This window comes from Dermacentor albipictus, chromosome 9 (assembly GCF_038994185.2).
Source record: "Dermacentor albipictus isolate Rhodes 1998 colony chromosome 9, USDA_Dalb.pri_finalv2, whole genome shotgun sequence".
NCBI classification, from domain to species: domain Eukaryota; kingdom Metazoa; phylum Arthropoda; class Arachnida; order Ixodida; family Ixodidae; genus Dermacentor; species Dermacentor albipictus.
The window spans coordinates 124285652-124305552 of NC_091829.1; the positions used below are offsets into that span (position 1 = coordinate 124285652).

At 47.7% G+C, this 19901-nt stretch overlaps 1 protein-coding gene across 1 annotated transcript in view; it reads right to left on the bottom strand.

The window, feature by feature from the left end:
- Nucleotides 1-643: 643 nt before the first annotated feature.
- The window catches only part of Dph2 (Diphthamide biosynthesis 2), a 78326-nt gene continuing 59068 nt past the window's right edge, over nt 644-19901 (bottom strand). The window contains exon 6 of the mRNA XM_065452557.2: nt 644-1055. Within this exon, the coding sequence (XP_065308629.2) occupies nt 916-1055 (140 nt within the window). The 3' untranslated portion in view covers nt 644-915. The remainder of the gene's footprint in view (nt 1056-19901) is intronic.

The window sequence follows — 19901 nt, forward strand, 5'->3', positions numbered from 1 at the left end:
CAGTACATATCTTGAGCACTAAAGCAATTTTAGTATTTTTAACCAAAATTTACTATTTTGGGGCTTCAACTGTAGTTTTTTTCATATAATGTTGGCACATTTCGACCACAGTTGAGCACTTCAAGTTTCCGTCTTCCTGCAGTCCGCTGTCCTGTTAAGCGATCAAATAGCACAACAGTACCATATTTGATATTTGATTTCATGATACTACCGTGCCACTGATTGTAACACGTAGTTATATTACCATCTAGATATAAAAAAGCAACTTGGTGCCAGTACAATCGCACACATCGGGTAATGAAACCTGAGTTGATGCATACCGTGTTGAAACAATATTATGGAACATACAAAGGCACACATACACCCACACAGCTGAATCTTAGCAGCTAGTTGCTATGAATTGAATGACGCCTCTTTTTCGCTGTCTAATGACCGCAGAAATTCATCTTCAGTTTCATTGATGCATTAGCAATGCCATATTTCTAGAAGGCTTGCACAACTGCTGTTTGTGGCAGGGCATTCCACATACCATGGACTCATCTTGTGATGTCTCCAAGCCTCCTTCTTCGAGTGTCGCTTACTTCAGACAACCAGGTGGCTAGCTACCTTGCATGTAGGTTTTTTTTTTCAAAGTAAGAATTTGTTTAGTTTTTTATTTTGAGTAGGATTATTTATGATTGTAATGCACGTACAAATTTTGATGTACCTTTTATTGAAAAAAGGTGTGTATTAGAATCGTGCAAATACGGTATTCACGGGACCTTTGCAGATGTGAATGGCTTTCACGTGATGTTTAGCAAGATTTTTCAAAGCCAGCTGCAACAGCAGCACTGCTTGCAGTTGATTTTTCAGTGGTGGTCAGAGCTGAGACTTTTGAGCTAGCAGGTTGCTTCATTTTGGAGCAAGTTAGACTGGCTACATTTGCGCTTGTCCCCCGGTGCCTTCTCCTACATAGCCGGCAGCAAGCCCCATCTGCCCTTTGCTGATGGTGGCAGCTGGTGATTGGCCTAGGTGCGTCTCCAGCCCTTGCCATGTCCTGTTCATCAGGTACTCGCCTGCAAAGCAGAGAGGCCATGCGGGAGGTTAGTTTCTAGCTGCATCACCTAAGCGGAAGCTTTAGCTCAGGCCCAATTCGGATGCTGCCTATTCAGATACATGTGAAAGGCAGAAACGCTTTTCTGGGATAGCCACTAGGCCGATTTTAATGAAATATGTTGTATTTGAGAGAGAATGTTAAATTCTAGTAACTGCTGGAAGCGGGATTTTCATTTAGGGCACAAATTGTTTAAAAGAAGGTTTCGAAAATTGGTGTGTGAAAAAAAAAATGGAAGCACTAAGTTTACAAATTTATAGCTCAGTACTAACAACAGATAGTGCAGTTCTATAAACTGCATCCATTAGAACATTCGAAGCGGACAAATTTGATTTATCAGTTTATATCTTACATGAATTTGTTAGTGTTTGCAAGGGTTTTGCAAAAGCCCTGCTTACATATTAGTGGTCTATTTGAGAGCCATATATAAGGCATCAATTTTGTCCGCTTTGGATATACTATTAGACAAAATTTACAGAATCGCGATATCGTTTTTCATTGCCGAGTTCCAGAGTTGTAAATTTCATTGTTTCGTTTTCTGAAAATTTTCTATTTTCAACCACTTTTATAAAATATTGATGGTATAAATAAAAAATTTGCAACCAACAGTCACCAGATATGTTTATTTTAACTGCAACAAACCTTATCAAATTTGCTGCAGTGGTTGCTGAAAAAAATTATTTCTCCTCCACGTATTCAGATAGGGAACCCCAAGCTAAATAGCAGATCACGGTCAAGCACGCACAAACAAGGACAAAGTGAGGAGTAGACAACACAAGCACTTACTTCCAACCGATGGTGTGTTTACAAAATTGCATCATTTCAACACTTTCCTTCATGACGTCACAAGACCGAAATGCCGACATCGGGTGACCATGCTCAGAAACTTAGTTTCTTTGGATGACATAAAAACAGAAGGTACACTGAGACACGACACATCTGCCTTTCTAATGCAATCCGCTTCAATTATTTCCCCAACATCCTGATTCTTATCTTTGGTCACTATCCTACACATGTTGAACAAGGGTTTACACGGCTTCTTGTTCTGTATTCCACAGTCATGACAATGTACAGAAAGATTCTCATCGCGATAATGCCCCACTTTCCTCCTGTGTTCTAGAAGTCTTTCATTCAGACACCTTCCAGTCTGACCGATATAACTGGCACTACACGATACAGGAAAGTCATATACCATGCCATATACCACGCCCAAGCTAAAGCCTCCTTTTAAGAGAAACACTTCATCTCTTTGAATTTACATCTTGCATTTCATGTGCCAAAACCGCCGTATAATTATGAGGTGTGCTGTAGTGGAGGTATGTGGAAGGCAGTAGGATGGGATGGGGATGAAGACCGCACACAGCAGGACTTGCGTGTTTTAACGCGATAGCGTTAAGGAGCTCGTGTCGCAGAAAAGCCGGTGTCGTCGGCGTTGACCGTGAGCGATAAATCACTGAAGGCACTGCATAAATAAAAAGCAACTTCCAAGATGGGCTGGGTGGGAATCGAACCCGGGTCTCCGGAGTGTGAGACGGAGACGCTACCACTCAGCCACGAGTTTTTTTCTTTATTGCCTTTTTACAAACGCAAACAAAAAGATCAAATACACGACATGTACATATTCTAAAAACACCAGCCACAGCTCGGCCAGTGTAAGGTGTTTAAAAGGGTTTCACAGAAGCCAATTGGTCTAGTACAGGAAGCCATTCCGGGGGTTCACATAGTGTTCTGAACAAGTCGCGTGTGTATATAATGCTCTCAACAAAATAGTGTCTTGCTGAGTGAGCCTGTATATGACAATGCCTGATGTCCATTCTCGTCTTCCATACGCTGTGCATGCAAAGCAGCATTAGCATATCACTCGGCGCTCCCCCTGTTTCTGCACGTGGAAGAAACCGGATTCCAAAAGGGCTTATCGGCAATTCTTTTTTAAGTGTTCTTTGTAGGACGTCCCACAGAAATACGGCGTCATGGCAGTCAATAAAAATATGCTCAATTGATTCTGGCTTATTACAGATTAAGCAGTTTACCGACCAAGGTACAAAAAGACCTTTGCTTTGTAACCATGGCTTTACAGGGAGAGTGTCGGTATGTAATTGAAAAAAGAACGTTTTAGCAGAAGGTCTCACTGGCATTTTTTTAACGCGCTTTAGCACATCGCTGTCAGGACCTAGCCTGTAGGCAGCTCGGTAAACCGGTAATGGTAAAAATACATCGAGAATATCAGAATACAAACACTTTTTCGTGACATCACACAAGTATTCATATGAGAACCTTGCCTTGAGCAGGCGTACAGAAGTAACCACTTCACGCAAATAAGGACTGAGCGGTCCAGCTCCGAATGAAGCAGATGACACGACAAAGTCAGATAGATAATCCTGCAATCGCGCTTGGATCACAGTTCTCAAAAACACATCAGTCTGGTCCCGAACAAAGAAGAATCTGCTTACCAGCTGCTTGAAAAACAGGTGCGAGAGCCCTAGCCCACCATTTTTCACCCGGTGAAACAAATTGCACCGGCTTGTGCGCTCCCATTGCGATCCCCAAATGAAGGTCGCAAACACTCGGTGGATTTTTTGAACCGAAGTTCTTACCATGGCCATCACTTGCAACACGTAGAACACTTTTGCAATTAAAAACATATTACAAACGGAAGCTCTTGCGAACATTGAAAAGTTATGGCCACCCCATTTATCGGTAGCATTTTTGACGCGTTTATTTTCCTCAGACCAATATTCATCAGCATTGAGGTAGTTATTTAGCGGGACACCGAGGTACTTTACGGGGGAGACGGTCCAATTCATATTACAGTACACCTCGGGTGTGCTCTGCCAGTTGCCATGCCAAAATCCCAGGCATTTCGGCCAACTGATCACGCTACCAGTTGCTGTGCAGAACGCCTTAGCAACACCGACAACTTCCTGCACGCTTCTAGCATCAGTGCAAAACAAAGCTACGTCGTCCGCGTACGCTAAGACCTTAACTTCACTGCTGAAAAAAGTGAAGCCTCGAATACATGGTGTTGCAAGCAAACGTAAACAAAACGGCTCCAAGTATATCGCAAAAAGTAGAGGGGACAACGCACATCCTTGTTTCACACTCGACCGCACAGGAATTGACATACTTAATTCTTTGTTGATCACTAATTTGGCTGTGCAATCACGGTACACCATTTTAACACCTTCAGTAATTACAGATCCAACATTTACGTGCTCCAGCAATAAAAACAGAACTTCATGTACAACTTTGTCGAACGCTTTATGTAAATCTAGCTGAATCATAGCTACGCAGTCATGCATTGCGTCACAACATTCCAGAATACTTCTTGCTATGTGTATGTGAAAATTGTTCTCAGGTTTGATGCAGGCCAACGAGGGACTTAACGTTTTGGAGCCTTCTAGCTAACACTTTCAGTATATTTCATAATCTGTATTGGTCAAACTAATGGGACGGTAGGACTCAACTGAAAGTAATTTTGCAGGATCGTCAGTTTTGGGGATCATTACTACGTCCGCTGTCCTGAACGAGAGAGGCGCTTGCTTTTTTTCATAGCATTCAGCGATCACTCGGTGTAAAGCCACTGCCATTTCTGCCTTAAAAAATTTGTATACAGCTGCACCCAGTCCATCTGGCCCAGGTGACTTGCCATTACCCAAGTCATCGATTGCCGCTTCAATTTCGGCCACGGTAATTTCAGATTCCAGTGATTCTGTAACCGTGTCCTCTAATCTTGGCATAAGAGTTAGAAAGTGGGCTTTGAAGTACTCGGGGTCATAAATTCTTCCTCCAAGAAGTTCGGTATAAAATTCAACAAATGCACGTTTTATCTCTTCGCTTTCTCGTGTAATTTTGTTGTAATATAGAATTTCATTTATCTCCTTATTTGCAGCATGCTTCTTTTCTTCACTTCGCACACGCTTAGTGGGCGTTTCGCCCAGCCACAACTTTTCAGTGCGCGCCCTTATCATTGCGCCGCGGTACTTATCTTCGTCGATCAACTCGAGTTTCGCTTTCACCTCTCGTATTTCTTTTTTAAACGCTCCAGGCACTTCATTTTCTACCCCTAACATGTACACCAGTTCACTGTGTAACTGTTTCTCTTGTTGCCTTTCCTTGTGACGCAATACGCATGCTCTATCGATGGCAGCAATTTTAATGTCGCATTTAAACTGCTCCCACACTGATATGAAACAGTTGGTTTTCGTATGCAGGGCATTTGAAAGATACTCCTTGGCTCTCGTGACAAACAATTCATCTTGCAGCAGTTTTTCATTGAACTTCCACAGGAACCAATTAAACTTGACACTCTTGCGTTTTTCGCCAATCGTAACCGAGACCAAACTATGATCGCTGAAACTGAGATATTGTGTTTCATAAGAACACAGTGGTACAAACTTCGCCGGTACGTATATTCTATCAAGCCTCGCATGGGAATCACCTTGAAAGTGCGTATACCGTGCTTGGCCATCTCGCGTCATTGCATAACCAATGTCCTCAAGCTCTCTCTCAATTACTATCGCGTTCAACAGCTCAGCGCTTCTATCGCGTACTTTGAGGCTGGTCGTTTTATCTTCAGCTGTACAGACGCAGTTGAAATCCCCAAGAAACACAACATGTCGTTCTGTTTTCAAAAATCCTTCAGCATACTTAAAAAAAAAATTCGCGTTCATGAATTTTGTTCGGTGCGTAGATGCACACAGCGCGCCACAGTAGACCAGCAAAAATAAAATCACATGCGACAAGTCTCCCACTTTCGCAGGTGGACACTTTTTCTACAACCGATATGCTATTGCGAATAAAAATGACGCAGCCTCCTGACCGTCCAACAGCATGGCACACACATACACTGTATCTAGATCGAAAAACTTGAACCATCTGTTCTTTTTGCTCCTCACTCTCAATTTTTGTTTCTTGTACAGCCAGAAGGTCAACGTCATTCTCTAAAAGCATGCGACTAATCTGGCACTGCCGCCTGCGCGAACACATTCCTCGCACATTCAATGTCGCAACGCGTAGGCTAGATTTAAAGTTAGACGCCATCTCATGGGGTTGCTTGGCCAAGCGTCCTACTCACATCGAAGCTGTGGGGTTCTTGTAGTCATCGTTGAAGGCTACTGGAACGGGTCCTCCGCTAGGGCGGAGGTGTTTTAGGGGCCACCCTACTGCCAGGCGGCACGTTCGACTTCGGTTTAAGCATAGACCGCCGCGTAGTCGATGCCTTCGTTGGAGGTTCGCCGGTGCCTGACGCAGTAGTTATTCCTGTATTGCCAGTGTCTTCGTGGGCACGCTTTGCAGCGATGCTTCCGGTCATAAGCATCTCGACGTCCGTTGCTTCCTGCCCGACTTCTTGCGGCAGTGACGATGACGCGCTTGCTGCCTTCACGCCTGCGTCGCATGTTGCAGTCTCTGGCTTCGTTTCCGGGGCTGCAGCCAAGGGCTCACCCCCCAGGTTCGCTTCCTGGGCAGCTCCTGGGGAGGGTTCAAGGGGCTTTGCAGGAGTCTTCGCCACGTCGTTGTCCTCCCTGCTAGCTTCTTCGGCATCTGCGGCGTCCATCATGTGTTCGGATACTACGTCCCTTTGGAGTGGGCCTGTAACGCTGGCATACGAGCGCACACATTGGGAATCATCGTGGCCGAAGCGACGACAGACCCCACATCGTGGAACGCGGCACTCTCGCCGGATGTGTCCGATGCCACGGCATCGGAGGCAGAGCGGCGCTCTGCCAGGAACGAAGACGAGCGCCATATCCTCAGCCACACGCAGTTGATGTGGTAGGTCGTCCACAGTTAGGCCCACATTTAATTTCAGCGTCACCGAGCGGGTGGTTGATCCTTTGTCGATGCAGCCCTTGACCTTCCACTTGTCTCTGCTGATTTCCGTCACTTTTCCAAACGGCGCCAAAGCCACTCGCACGTCTTCGTCCGGAACGCCATGAAGCAGCCAGTATAGCTTCAGTCGGACACCTCGGTCGCGCGGGTCGATGACCATGCAGCGGTGGTCTTTAACGTTGAACGCTTCAGCTTCTAATATCTTCCTCTTGCCTTCCTCGTCCTTAAACGTCACTGCCCACAGGTCATTCATTTGGTATGCCCCGAGGGCAACCACTTCCGGCAGCAACGAAAGACGTGCAAGGCTCTCTAGGACATGCTCCACTCGATATGGCCTGGCGTTCACATCGGCATGCAAAAAAAACGGTGTTTAAAACAGAAGCACCTGTGGGCAGATGAGGCAGAACAACCTGGTAGTCTTCAGCCGGCTTTTCAGTACACCTGATACCACGGCCCACACGGGCCGCTGAAACCGCCCCTACAAGGGAGCACATGATAGCACGTCTTTCCACTTCGGTAGCCAAGACGCGTCTGCACTCAGCCACGAGTTCGATGCTTCCAAACGGTACAAACGCGGCTCTAGTGAATGCGGTGTTACCTTCGAAACGAGCCGTGGAAAGTTATACTGCGGTGTATATCGGTAATTATGAACATGTAACTTACAGAAGTCGCAATTACACGAGTAGCGAAGTGCGTTTCCGCTGCATTTCTTCTGCGCTTTCCGCACACGCAGAGCCATCTTGCGGCAAACACAGAAGACCCCCTCCTCTCCATGTACGGGGCTGCCCCGACAGATGGCGCGCCACGCGCGCATTGGAGCTGTCTGAGCACTGTTGCGAGGCGGCCTGGACTCTCTCTCCCCCTGACAACGCTTCGCCTTGCTACCTCTGCAGAATCAAGCGTCCTTCCTTTCTTTAGATCACTATCTGTCCTCTCTGCCCGTGCCGATCCCGACGTTTGGCTGGCGTGCATCATTTCCCCCTCCGAGATACCGAGTTCTTTGGTTCGTTCCGTTTGCTCAGGCGCACGTTTCGTTGCTCGACCATATGGCTCGACGCTCACCGCGTCCGATGCGGGGCGCCTCGTAAGTGATGGCTGCCCTGTAGCCCATTGTCTTACACCCCTTGGCGGGTCGACGGGAACGCTGTCGCGTTCCACTCTTGAAGGCGAAGCTTAAGCGTCCTCCAATTTTTTTGTCCTGGTCCCATAGCACTGCTTCAATATACCTTCAGGATGAACCAACACGCCCAAATCAAGTTGTTGCTACCATACTGGGGAAACTACAGATGAATTTTGACCACCTGGTGTTCTTTAACTTGCACCTAAATAAAAGTACATGGTCGATCTTGCATTTTGCCCCTATTGAAATGTGGCAGCCACAGTTGGGATTGAACATGCAACCTTGACCTTAGGAGGGCAATGCCACAGCAACTAAGCTACCATGGCGGGTACACTTGTCCTTTTAACACTATCATGTCAAAACTCAAGTTACATCAATTTCACAGTAATACGTAGTGTTATAAAATAGAAGAAAAGTTACACTGAATATTGTGCTGGCACAACTGCGTGACGTCACGGATTTCAAAGTGTTTTCTCATATTTGGGCCCTTGCGGCCAAGCTACTGAAACTTGCATACGTCAGTATTTGACTCTTTTAGAATAAAATGTAACCCATCTGTATCATTAACAAATTAACTAGGCCCAAGTAAATGTAAATATCCATGATCTCATGACGAACTGGTACAGGAGCTTCAAAGTGGCATCGTCACTTGTCTTTCCCTTTTGGGCTTTTTCTAGCGTACCAAGAGTCTTTTCATGGTAAGCGTGGCCTTTTTCATATTGCAGAAAGGCTAATTTATTAGTATAGCACAATTTATTTTTCCTTAGTGTACTGTTAAAGCGCCTTTGTTTTCTAAGAAAAGACATGGGTCTCAGACAAACAAACAAACAAGCTTTATTCTTAGACGTATGGCTGCTGAAAACTTGCACATATACCAGGTGTTTATATGAGGACTTTAAGTAGTATTTAAAAATAGCTATTCCGAAATAAAGGAATGGCTTTTTTTGAGACATGCCATCAGTGATGGCGACCATGGGGTGATGGGTGATATGGAATAATAAGGTGATAATTAAAAGTCTATAAACCTTTAAACATTTTTGTTTCAGCAGGCTCATCGTTATTGGGAAATTGAAGCGAGCTCTCTAGAGTGTGCAAGCCATATGATCTTCTGGATCTGGAATAAATACGGATACCTGCGGAACTGTGACACGACGAATTCTGGCTATCAGAGCGTGGGAAACCAAAGCTGGGAGGCTGTGTGAAAAGCTGTGCACTTTGAGGGAATGTTCTGCTTGCGTCACCCAGCAGCAGGCAGCCAGCACGCTGTGGCTCTGGGCTCCTCGCTGTCGCAGCGCACTCGCTGCCAGCTGCTGGGTGACGTAATCAGAACATAGCGGCACCGCTTTGCGCTTGATGTAGCCTCCCAGTTTCCATTCTGCGTGCTCTGGGGCATGATTAGAGATCATTGTTCAAAACGCGCGTTCAGTTTGCGTTCAGTCTCGCCTCGCGCAATTGGCCTAGGCCGTGCTGAGTCGTCAGCCTCGCCCGGCGGCTCATGCCTTGGTGTGGCCTAAGCCAATCGTGTGATGCAAGACTGAACACAAACTGAATGTGTGTTTTGAACAACAATCTCCAGTTGTGCCCCGCCCGTGATGCCCAAAATTTGTTGTGCCACAGTTTAACGGATATCCATATTTATTCCAGATCCAAAAGTTGATATGGTTTGTACTCTCTGGAGAGCTCACTTCAATTTCCCAATTAAGATGAGCCCACTGGAATAAATGTTCAAGTTAATTAATGAATATTTGTTAATTAGTGACTAACTACCCTGCATCACAGGTCACTCCATGGTCACCACCACTGACAGCATGTTTACAAAGGAACCGTCTTTTTACTTCAAAATGGCTATTTTAAAAGTTTCCTTTAAATGACTATTGTTGAAGTTTCTTCCAAGCGTCTGGAAGGAAACTTCCAATCTCGGAAATTCAACAAGTGGTGGTAGCGCTGATGATAAACCTTGCAACCTTGAAGCTCCAAGCAAGTGGGGACAGCATAGAGGTGAACCGAGCAGCGTGGTGCTGTATCTGCGGGTGAGCGTGTGGATTTCTTCCCTTGTTATTCGCCAGGCGTCAAATTTTGGGTGACTAGTATTTTGATTGTGATGGGAGTTGGGGCATTTTGTGGCATATTTTGTTTTACGCAAATACATTGTAGAAACGTTTAGCCAACGTTCCAGACAGTTACCATGGATCTGAGAAGGTTAAGAAAGCCAGATTTGCTGTTGGTGTGCGAGGAGCTGGGTAGGGATGCTAACGAAGGAGTAGGAGAGCCAGCTATCCAGAGAGCAATTACTGATAGTCGTAATGACAACGCAAGTATAGCGATAGCTCGGGAGCTGGGACAGGAAACCCAGGAAGAGCATGATCAGAAATAGCAAGAGCAGAAAGAATATGAAAAAGATATGGCAGACTAAGAGATAAAAAAGCTAGAGCTTCAAATTCACAAGGTGCATGCAGTGATGGGGAGTGAAAGTAACGGCTCAAGCAGACCAAGTAATTTCGAACTATGTTGTATTGGATCAAGCCACGAAAGATGGGTGAGGATGTTGCCTTGTTCTCAGTTCATTTCGAAAGAACTTGTGAGAGGTGTAACTTCGCTCTGGGCACATCGTCGCATTGGCTGGTGACTTTGTTGCCATGTGAAGCTACAAATTAGTCACAAGGCTACGTGACACATCTACGAAAAAGTGAAGTCAACGCTCTTCATGAGATACCAACTTTCACTGGAAGCAATCAGGCAGTGTTTCAGAGAAGTGAGCGAAAACAGCAACGAGGACTACTCTGAGTTTGCGTACAGTCTGAAAATGAACTTCATTGAGTGGCTCAAGGGTGCCAAAGTTTACAAAAGTAGAAAGAAGGTTGTAGAATGCATCTGTATCGAACAATTCTATAGCAGAATTATACAGCTAGTGAGGTTTTGGTTGCAGAATAGAGAGGCTCTAGACATGGTAGAAAAGGCGGCTCGGCTAGCTGATAATTACGCAATGCAGTGAAAACACATTGCTGAGGGAGGGTGTTGAGAGGGAAGGGATAACATAAAAACATACACTGGTGAAGCCTACTGGGCAGGCTGAGTATGTGAAAACCCAAGAAATGGCCAAAGATAACAGTGCTAGTCATTCTAGGGAGGAAGTTTCCGAGGAGGCCAGTTTACAAGGAACAAGTCTACATGTCCTTTCGGGCAAACAACACACCCAAGGCCAAACCGCGGGACATTTTCCTGGCCAGCTGCAGGACCTGCGTTTTCAGTCTCCTGCTCGACCTTCTCACGCCAGCCACGCCGCCTGTTAAGACGCTGGGTGAGCTGCTCGCCATACTATACTCGCATTTCAACCCAGCGCTATCCACACTAATGGAGTGTTTCCGCTTCAACAACTGGAGCCGCCGGGAAGGAGAGACCCTCGGGCAGTTCGTTGCTATGCTACGAGGGTTAGCGAGTACCTGCGCTTTCGCGGACCAGCTGGACTCACTGCTCCAGGACCGTTTTGTCTGCGGCATCAACAGCCCCGCCATGCAGACGCAACTCCTGGAGCTTCCCAACCCTTCGCTGGACGATGCCATGAAGGCAGCGCTGGGAATGGAAGCTGCTGCCAAGGACGCCAAAGAGATTGCTCGTGCGACTGGCTCACTGTCGGGGGAAGCGGCGGTCAAGAAGTTGGCGACAAAGGGCAGTACCTGCAATCGCTGTGCTGGTGCCCACTCCCCTTCACAGTGCCAGTTCTCTCAAGCCCAATGCTTCACGTGCAGAAAACTGGGCTCCTGGCACGGGTATGCCACAGGGGGAGGATGAACAGAAACAGCAGCAGCAGCCTGGTTCAAGCCCAGGTACCACACAAGCCCGCGGCCAGAGTAGCCGTTGCAAGGGTACGCAGTGGGAGCATGCGGCAGCAGGGTCGAGTTCTTCTGTGGCCAGGCTTCACATCGTGGCCGCGGACCCGCCAATTTTCAACATGTGGCACACAGGCCTTGTACCGTTGTCTGTGCCACGTACATGCTGACCGTCGAAATCTGCGGGCACCCCATTTCCATGGAGCTGGACAGAGGGGCCAGCGTGTCAGTAATGGCCGGGAAAGTCTTCAAGCATACTTTCTCCGGCGTGTCCGTCGAAGCTTCGGGGGTGATGCTGCGCAGCTACTCCGGGCAGCTCTCCCAGGTCCAGGGTCAGGCACAGGTCAGCGTTCGCTTTGGCGACAGGGAGGCATCCCTTCCCCTTTACCTAACCAAGGGGTCGTCGCCGACGCGGCTGGGCCGAAACTGGATTCAGGCACAGGGAGTTCGTTTGCCAGAGTACCAGGAAGCCAGCCTGCATGCGGTGAAAGACGTTCCCAGCCTCCTAAGTGAGTTCAAGTGCTTGTTCCAGCCAGGGGTGGGCACATCCGCCGGCAGGACGGCTGGAATCTATGTACCTGAGGGAGCCCGGCCACGTTTTTTCAAGCCTCGCCCACTGCCATACGCCCTGAAGGACGAGATGACCCAGGAGCTGCAACGGTTACAGCGACAGGGCATCCTAGTGCCCGTGAAGGCGTCTGAATGGGCCGCTCCCATAGTACCAGTCCTCAAGCAAGACGGCAGTGTCAGGATCTGTGGGGATTTCAAGGTTACCATCAACCCCGACGCTACCATCGAGAAGTACCCGCTGCCCCGGATAGATATCTCTGGTCAACGTTGTCTGGTGGACAGAAGTTTACCAAGCTCGACTTCAGAGATGCTTACCAGCAGCTGGTGCTCCAGGATGCCTCCCGAAAGTATGTTACAATATTAACAACTTTTGGGCTCTGTCAGTACACGTGTGCTTACAATTTGGCGTGGCCTCAGCCGCGGCCATACTTCAGAGGGAGATGGACAACCTCTTCAGGGGCATGAGTCATGTGGTGGTGTACTTGGATAACATCCTGGTTACTGGCAGCATTGATGGGGACCACCTGCAAAACCTGCACAATGTCCTGGCACGACTGCAGGACGCCGATCTCAAGCTCAAGCTGGAAAAGTGAATCTTCCTGGCCCCCAGTGTTGAGTACTTGGGACATGTCATTTCCCAGGCTGGCCTAGCGCCGGCTCCCCACAAAGTTGACACTGTGCCCAAGGCACCTAAGCCTCAGAACAAGAAGGATCTTCAGAGCTACCTTGGCCTCATCAACTTCTACAGGAGTTTCTGCCGAACCTGTCAGAGCATCTACAGCCGCTCTATCTTCTGCTTCGAGATGGTCAGCAATGGGTTTGGAAGAAGGAACAGGACCGGGCCTTCCAGTACAGCAAGGAGCTAATCACCAAGGCTTCAGTGCTAGTATACTTCGATCCTGCCAAGCCTGTCGTCCTGACCGCAGATGTGTCGCCGTACGGCGTGGGAGCCGTCCTGGTGCACCGAGACAAGGATGGCCAGGAATGCCCTGTGTTGTTTGCTTCTCGTTGGCTTCATGCTGCAGAGCAATGCTACAACCACCTGGACAAGGAAGGCCTGGCCCTCATGTTCATGTCGAATGCTTCCACCAGTATCTGTAGGGCTGGAAGTTCAAGGTAGTCACGGACCACAAGACGCTGTTGGGGCTGCTCGGGCCTGACATGGCAGTTCCCGTGCAGGCATCACCTCGAGTGGTACGCTGGGCCTCGAGACTGGCAGCTTACAGTTACCAGCTGGTTTATCATCCGGGAAAGGACCTGGGACCTGCTGATGCCCTGAACCGCCTGCCCCTGCCTGAGGTGCCTGATACTGTTCCAGAACCTGCTGAAGTGTTCATGCTGGATCATGTGTACCCGGAAGTACTCTTCAGATCAGTGCACTGTATTGCAAGCGACCAGCCGGGACTCAGTCCTGTCTCAGGTGGTCAAGGCGGTGTTCTGTGGGGATGAATTGGTTCAGCAGGCCTACAGGCACAAGGCCGCCAAGCTGAGCTTGCAGCAGTACTGCCTACTGTGGGGTTTCAAGGTGGTGATCCCACAAAGTCTCTGGTCCAGGGTCCTGCAGTTGCTGCTTGCGGGTCATCCTGGCGTCGAAAAGACTAAGATGGTGGCCCGGTCCCACGGTTGATGGCCTGGCCTGGACCAGGACATCGCTCGCACGGTGCAGAGCTGCCAAGTCTGCCAGGAGCATCAGTGGGCCTCGCATCATGTGTAAATCACCCCCTGGCCGTTCCCACAGAGACCCTGGTCCCACCTGCATGTGGATTTTGGGGGGCCCTTCAAGGGCCATTACTTCCTGGTAGTGGTCGACGCCTTTTCAAAGTGGGTGGAGCTTCTACCTGTCAGCACTCTATCAGCAGGCGCGACCATTGCAGTGCTACGACAGGTCTTTGCCGCTCAGGGGTTGCCGGACATCACCGTGTCCGACAATGGTCCTGCTTTCGCCAGCACAAAGTACCTGGCCTGGATGATGGAGAACGGAATCTGCTGGATGATGGTTCCACCATACTACCCTGCTTCTAATGGTGCAGCCGAGCGGATGGTGCAAACTATCAAGGACAAGGTCAAGAAGAGCCAGATGGTATTTCTGGGATTTCAGCACCGGACCACGCCCCACGATGTCACTGGCCGTGCCCCCAGTGAGCTCCTGCTGGGTCGGATGGTCAAGACACCCTTGGACGTCTTGCATCCGGACTTCCGATCAGTGCTCCTGAAGCAGCTGAAGCAGAAGCTGTCTGCTGACCGAGGGTGCCGTCCCGGGCCTTTGCCGGAGTTGGGAGTTCCAGTTTTCACCAGGAAATTCCGTCCTGGCTCACCCTGGTTCGCCGGACAGGTGGTGTCTCCTGCCAGCACTTCATTGCTGCTCGTCCACATGCCAGAGGGGGCCACGTGGCAGACACGCCGACCATATTAGGCCTCGTCTTGGGACCTGGCCAGCACCCTCAACTGCCACTTCAGAGTTACAGCCTGCAGGAGGACTAGCGGCACCACCAGTCACTTCCAGCGAAGCACCACCCACCTCGGAGGTGGCAAGCATTGCGAGTGATGCGGCGCTTGTTGAGCCGGTGTCAAGTCTGGCACCACTCACAAGGCCGACCGGTGCGGACCCTCCAGACGGAGTGAGTCTGGCTTAGGCAGCACCCGGCGTTGCCACACCCGACCCGTCAACACCGGTGCCTAAGCGGACTACTCAACGGCAGAGGCCACCGGACCGCTACTCGCTTGGGTAGCAGGCACCATCGACCTCGCTAGAACGGAAGCAGAGTCTCGTACATTGAACTTGGAAGTCTTTTTGTTGTCGACAAACAAACTGGGGGTAAGGGGGGTGTAACAAGCATGTGACGCCCCCTCGGGTATATTCTTCATTGGCCTGCCAGGCTTGGTAGGCAACATTGGTCACCGCACCAATAAACACTGGCGAAACACCAGTCAGTCATTGTTTATCACCACCACGCAGCAGAGCATCTGTCTAACGGGAGGTGCCTCGAACCCTCCCTCATTCAGGAACCTGGGCGGATTGTGACAGGTATGATGTTACATTTGTCACGGACTATGGCACTGTGCCTTGCAATGTAAGAAAAAGGCAGTGGTACTCTTCTATGTTAGCAGAAGTGTTAAAAGTTCGCAGCTATCCATCCATAACTTCTGGAGCTGCAAGTAAACGGAATGACTTGTAGGGTATTAAGGGACAGCCGCGCGACCATGTACCGAATTCACCTTCTATTGTGAGAACCAAAGGCTATACCAAAGTGTCTACCAAGTTGACATTTCCAAATTCCCTGAGTTTTCCACGTTTTCCCTGAGCACCTTTGCAAAATTCCCTGAATGAGCCAGAACTTTGTTTTATGTCAAGACAGGCTGACACCATGTTGCCCAATGCTGTCACTCTCTAGCAAGCATGTCGAAACAAAAAAATGATTTCATCCAGTTTGAATAGTAAGGAGTAATATCTATTTTATTCAAAAAGAAGACAGAAAGAAGGTGATAGTAAAATGCACAGCGAAAAAAATGGTAAAACCCATTCCGAATCGAGTCGAACATTTTAATATACGAATGAAGAGGAGATGCATACAGAAGTAAATATTTTCGAATATGAGCTATTTCTATCCACTGATAGCAAGTTCATCGGTATGAGGCCTGAACTTTGTCACAACTAAGATTCTCTCTCAGCAGATGGGAAGTCAACCTCAACTGTCCTGACATACTCGCAGCCCATACACAATATCTCAGTGCTGGGTTTCACTATTTTAAAGAGTTTATTTTGGTTTGGATGAGGGACACCTGCATCTCAGCGTCAGCCAACACTTTGTTTTTTTGAGCTCAAGCTCCTGCGAAGAAGCAGCGGCACACTTCCTTTCTTGTTAATTCCTCAGTGCGTCCGTCCTCTCTGTTCTCATCCTCCTGCCTCCACGCGTTCGCCCCATGGATCATTTGAAGCATCTTCTTGCTTAGTTGTAAAGTCAACGTCCGATTTTTCGGACTCCCTAGGGGCTGCGAAAACATCCAAAAAATCAGGCAGTCCGAAAAAAAATGAATGCATGTCTTTAACTGCCCTTAACTCTTTTGTTACCACGCATATTAAAATAGATCACTGGGGATCGATAGTTTAGATCACCGATTGCGACATGTTGGAGCCGTTTCATATACACTTAATGCCATCTAATAGTTAGTACAGGCACTGAACTGTCAGAACCAGTTGTGATTTTTGATGAACCTTTTTGTGAACGAATGCGTGTATGTTGTAGCGAAAAGGGGTGTGGCCGTCCCTTTCTCCTGCGCTTGAGAAAAAATCACGTCGCTCATGATTACACTGCACTCGCATCAAAATATTGCAATCAAATGACTCCCAGTAAGTCAAGAATTAAATTATATCGTCGGTTTTGAAGTCCGACAATGCTGAGTGGTGATAATTAACTGAAAACGACGCCAGCTGTTCACTAGTGAGCTTTGGTTTGGAGTCCGAGTCGTTTTATTCCACCAAAGTGTATTTCTGAAGGTGCACTGCATGTCTAGCATGTGGACCTGGCATTTTCAACCAGTTTCCAAGAGTATTGGTTTCGCTTCTCTTGTAAAATCCAGGTACGGGGTGCTGCCGGTGTCACTGCGCAGTTATTGGAAGTGGCTCCCATGGTGTCATCCCGCGCGGCTGGATCGTGAGAAAAGTGTCATGGTCAAAACTATGCTGCACTCGCACTTCAATTTAGTAATGAGGACTCGATTTATGATTCCCAAGATGACAGCAAAGCAGATTCAAGCTCTGACAGCTACGTTGTTTTAAGTCACCATGGGACATCCGCAACTGTTCACTGTAAGTTTAGGTTACGGCCTTGAGCGGTCTCCTTCCTTGTGCGCACTTAACTGCCGATCTTTTTGCACGACCTGAGAGCTCTCCTTATTATCTTCAGGGTGTATACTTTGCTTGGTTATGATGTGCTGCCATCGGCAGCCAAGAAACATCTGTTCACGCCAAGAAGGCCACCCATAGCACATCTCAGCCCAGCACTGCAGATCAGCGCAAGACAGTTTGCAAGGGTGTGGGATTTCTTTCTACTCTTCTTCTCTGAAGAAGTGATAAAGATAATCTGCAAAAATGCAAACAGATATGTTTGGATGCATAATCTTGTAGTTGCCCAGCTACGCTGAGAGCAATTGGCCCTGGAAGAGGTGCATGATCAACTCTAGATGAACTGGTGAAGTATGTTCTCTGGTCTTCTCATCGGATCATCATCAAAAGATGCCGAAAAGACAGAACTGAAAAATATGTTACGAGGACCACAAAGATGACCAAATACCAAACATTTTGTGGGAAAAGTGCAGAGTGCACCTATGCTTCACAAAATCCAGGAACTGCTTAGCCGCATGGCATGAGCGATGAACTGGTCTTAGTTTCTTTTTTGTACCCGTAGAACGGCTGTGTACTGAGCATTTATTGTTTAGACACTATTTATGGGTTATTTATCTTTGAAATGTATATTTGGAATTTCCTTTGATATTAATGTTTTAGCAGATATAGTTTTATTATTGTTGTTTTTATCAACTGGCAGCAAAAATTACGCTTTCTAGAATTTTTATGTTGTACCTAAAAATTTTTTTGTTTGGGAATGTATGTTCTTCGAAAGAGAATTTCATTATGCACAACGTGCTATGCTGCAATGTGTGCTGGAATATTATTTGTAGTGGTAAATATTTTTTTTTCCGAGACCTATAAACAACTACTATTTTCTCGTGGTAACGAAAGAGTTAAGGGCTCAAATTGCCACAGGCACGTCTGAAAAAGCTCTTGAGGCCTGCCACTACTACACTTATTAGGCATATTGTTGCTCATACTGTGACAGGAGACGGGGGTGCACGCATGTATAATTAGGGAATACATACTGTGTCCCGTAACAATTTCCCCTTCCCATGCATGTTATGCTTCACCGCGTAACATTCCTGTATTAAGGCGAAGCTAACTTTCGAAGACTGGCATTACACAACGCGCTGTGCTTCGCGAGATTCGAAGCCAATCGCGAGAATAATAAAGGCGGAGTCGGTGCCATTGTTGACGGCGGCGAATTCTTTCAATGAAAAACACGGCACCACACGGCAAGAAGCTAGCGAACGTAGAAGCAGCTAAGCCTAACATTGCGTGGTGGTTGCTATGGCTACCAGCGGATCTGCGTGCGAGAGCACCGGTACGAGGCGGCGAGATAATCAAAATGGCAGCGGTGGCGGCTTATTAATGCCATTTCAGAACTGCAGCCAGGGTAATATACATTTACTTTATGAAGTACGTGGTGGTGTCACGAAGCCGTGCGAATTATTAGGCAGGTCCGAAAAATCGGTCGTTAACTACTCTGACAATACCTCGTGCCGATGACACGGCGTCAATGACGATTGGTTGCGATTCCTCTGTTACTGGATCCAGCATTAACACGACTTTCATTCCCTTTCAATAAAATTACAGCAATTTTTTTCTGGTACAAACACAAATTCCCTGCGTTTTCCCTGAGTATTTCAAGACTATTCAAGTTCCCTGAGAATTCCCGGTTTTCCCGGTTGGTAGACACCCTGTATAATAATACAGGGGAACTATTAGATGAGTACAGTGTGTGCCTGCTGGTAGCATGGGTGACAATTTCTGGTCCCTTTGGAGAACTAAGGATAGGAGCGGGCATCTCGAAAGCGCTACCCATGGACCATCTGTTCCTTATTTCAGACCGTTCAGCTCATTTGTTGCGCAAGCGTGGTCAGGTGTTCGAAAAAGGAAGGGTACATGCGTTAACCCACTCACAAGCACGCCAGATTGCTGCTCAGCTAACGTAGAATTCAAGATCAGATGTAGCAGAAAAAGATGGAGTGCTTCATAAAATAGGGGTAATTGAGGGAAAAGCAAACAGTGCAGTTGTGGAGGTGCCAGTCGAGATAATACCCGAAGAAAAGTTGCGTAACACAGAAATTATATAAGTAGAAATCACATACATGAACAACGGTAGTGCTGTCACCTGCCTCTAGGACAGACAGAGCACTGCTCAGCACAGAGCAAAAGGAAGACATGAGTCTAGCACATTTGCACATGAGCAAGAAAGAGGGCATCGCTATACACAATGTCAAAAAAAGATGAGTCCTGTACAGACACTACAGAGATTGTAGAGGCTGGATTCTCGATTAGCTAATCGTGCCCGAGAGGTATCGAGCTCATCTTCTGAGTTTGTGTCACAGAAATGGCTAGTCGGGTCATCTAGGAATTAGGAAAACAAAAGAGAGGCTTTTGTTAGAATACTACCGGGTCGGATGTTTTAAGGACATTGAGAACTATGTAAGATTGTGTGATGTGTGGCAGCAAGTTTGGAAACTAGGAAATAAAGGCAAAGCGCCTTTAAAGCTGGCTCCCTTGATCATGTCCGACGGCTGGTAATCGACACAGTGGGGCCTTTGCCGCAAAGCACAGCAGGGTGCAAATACCTTTTGACCATGTTTGTCG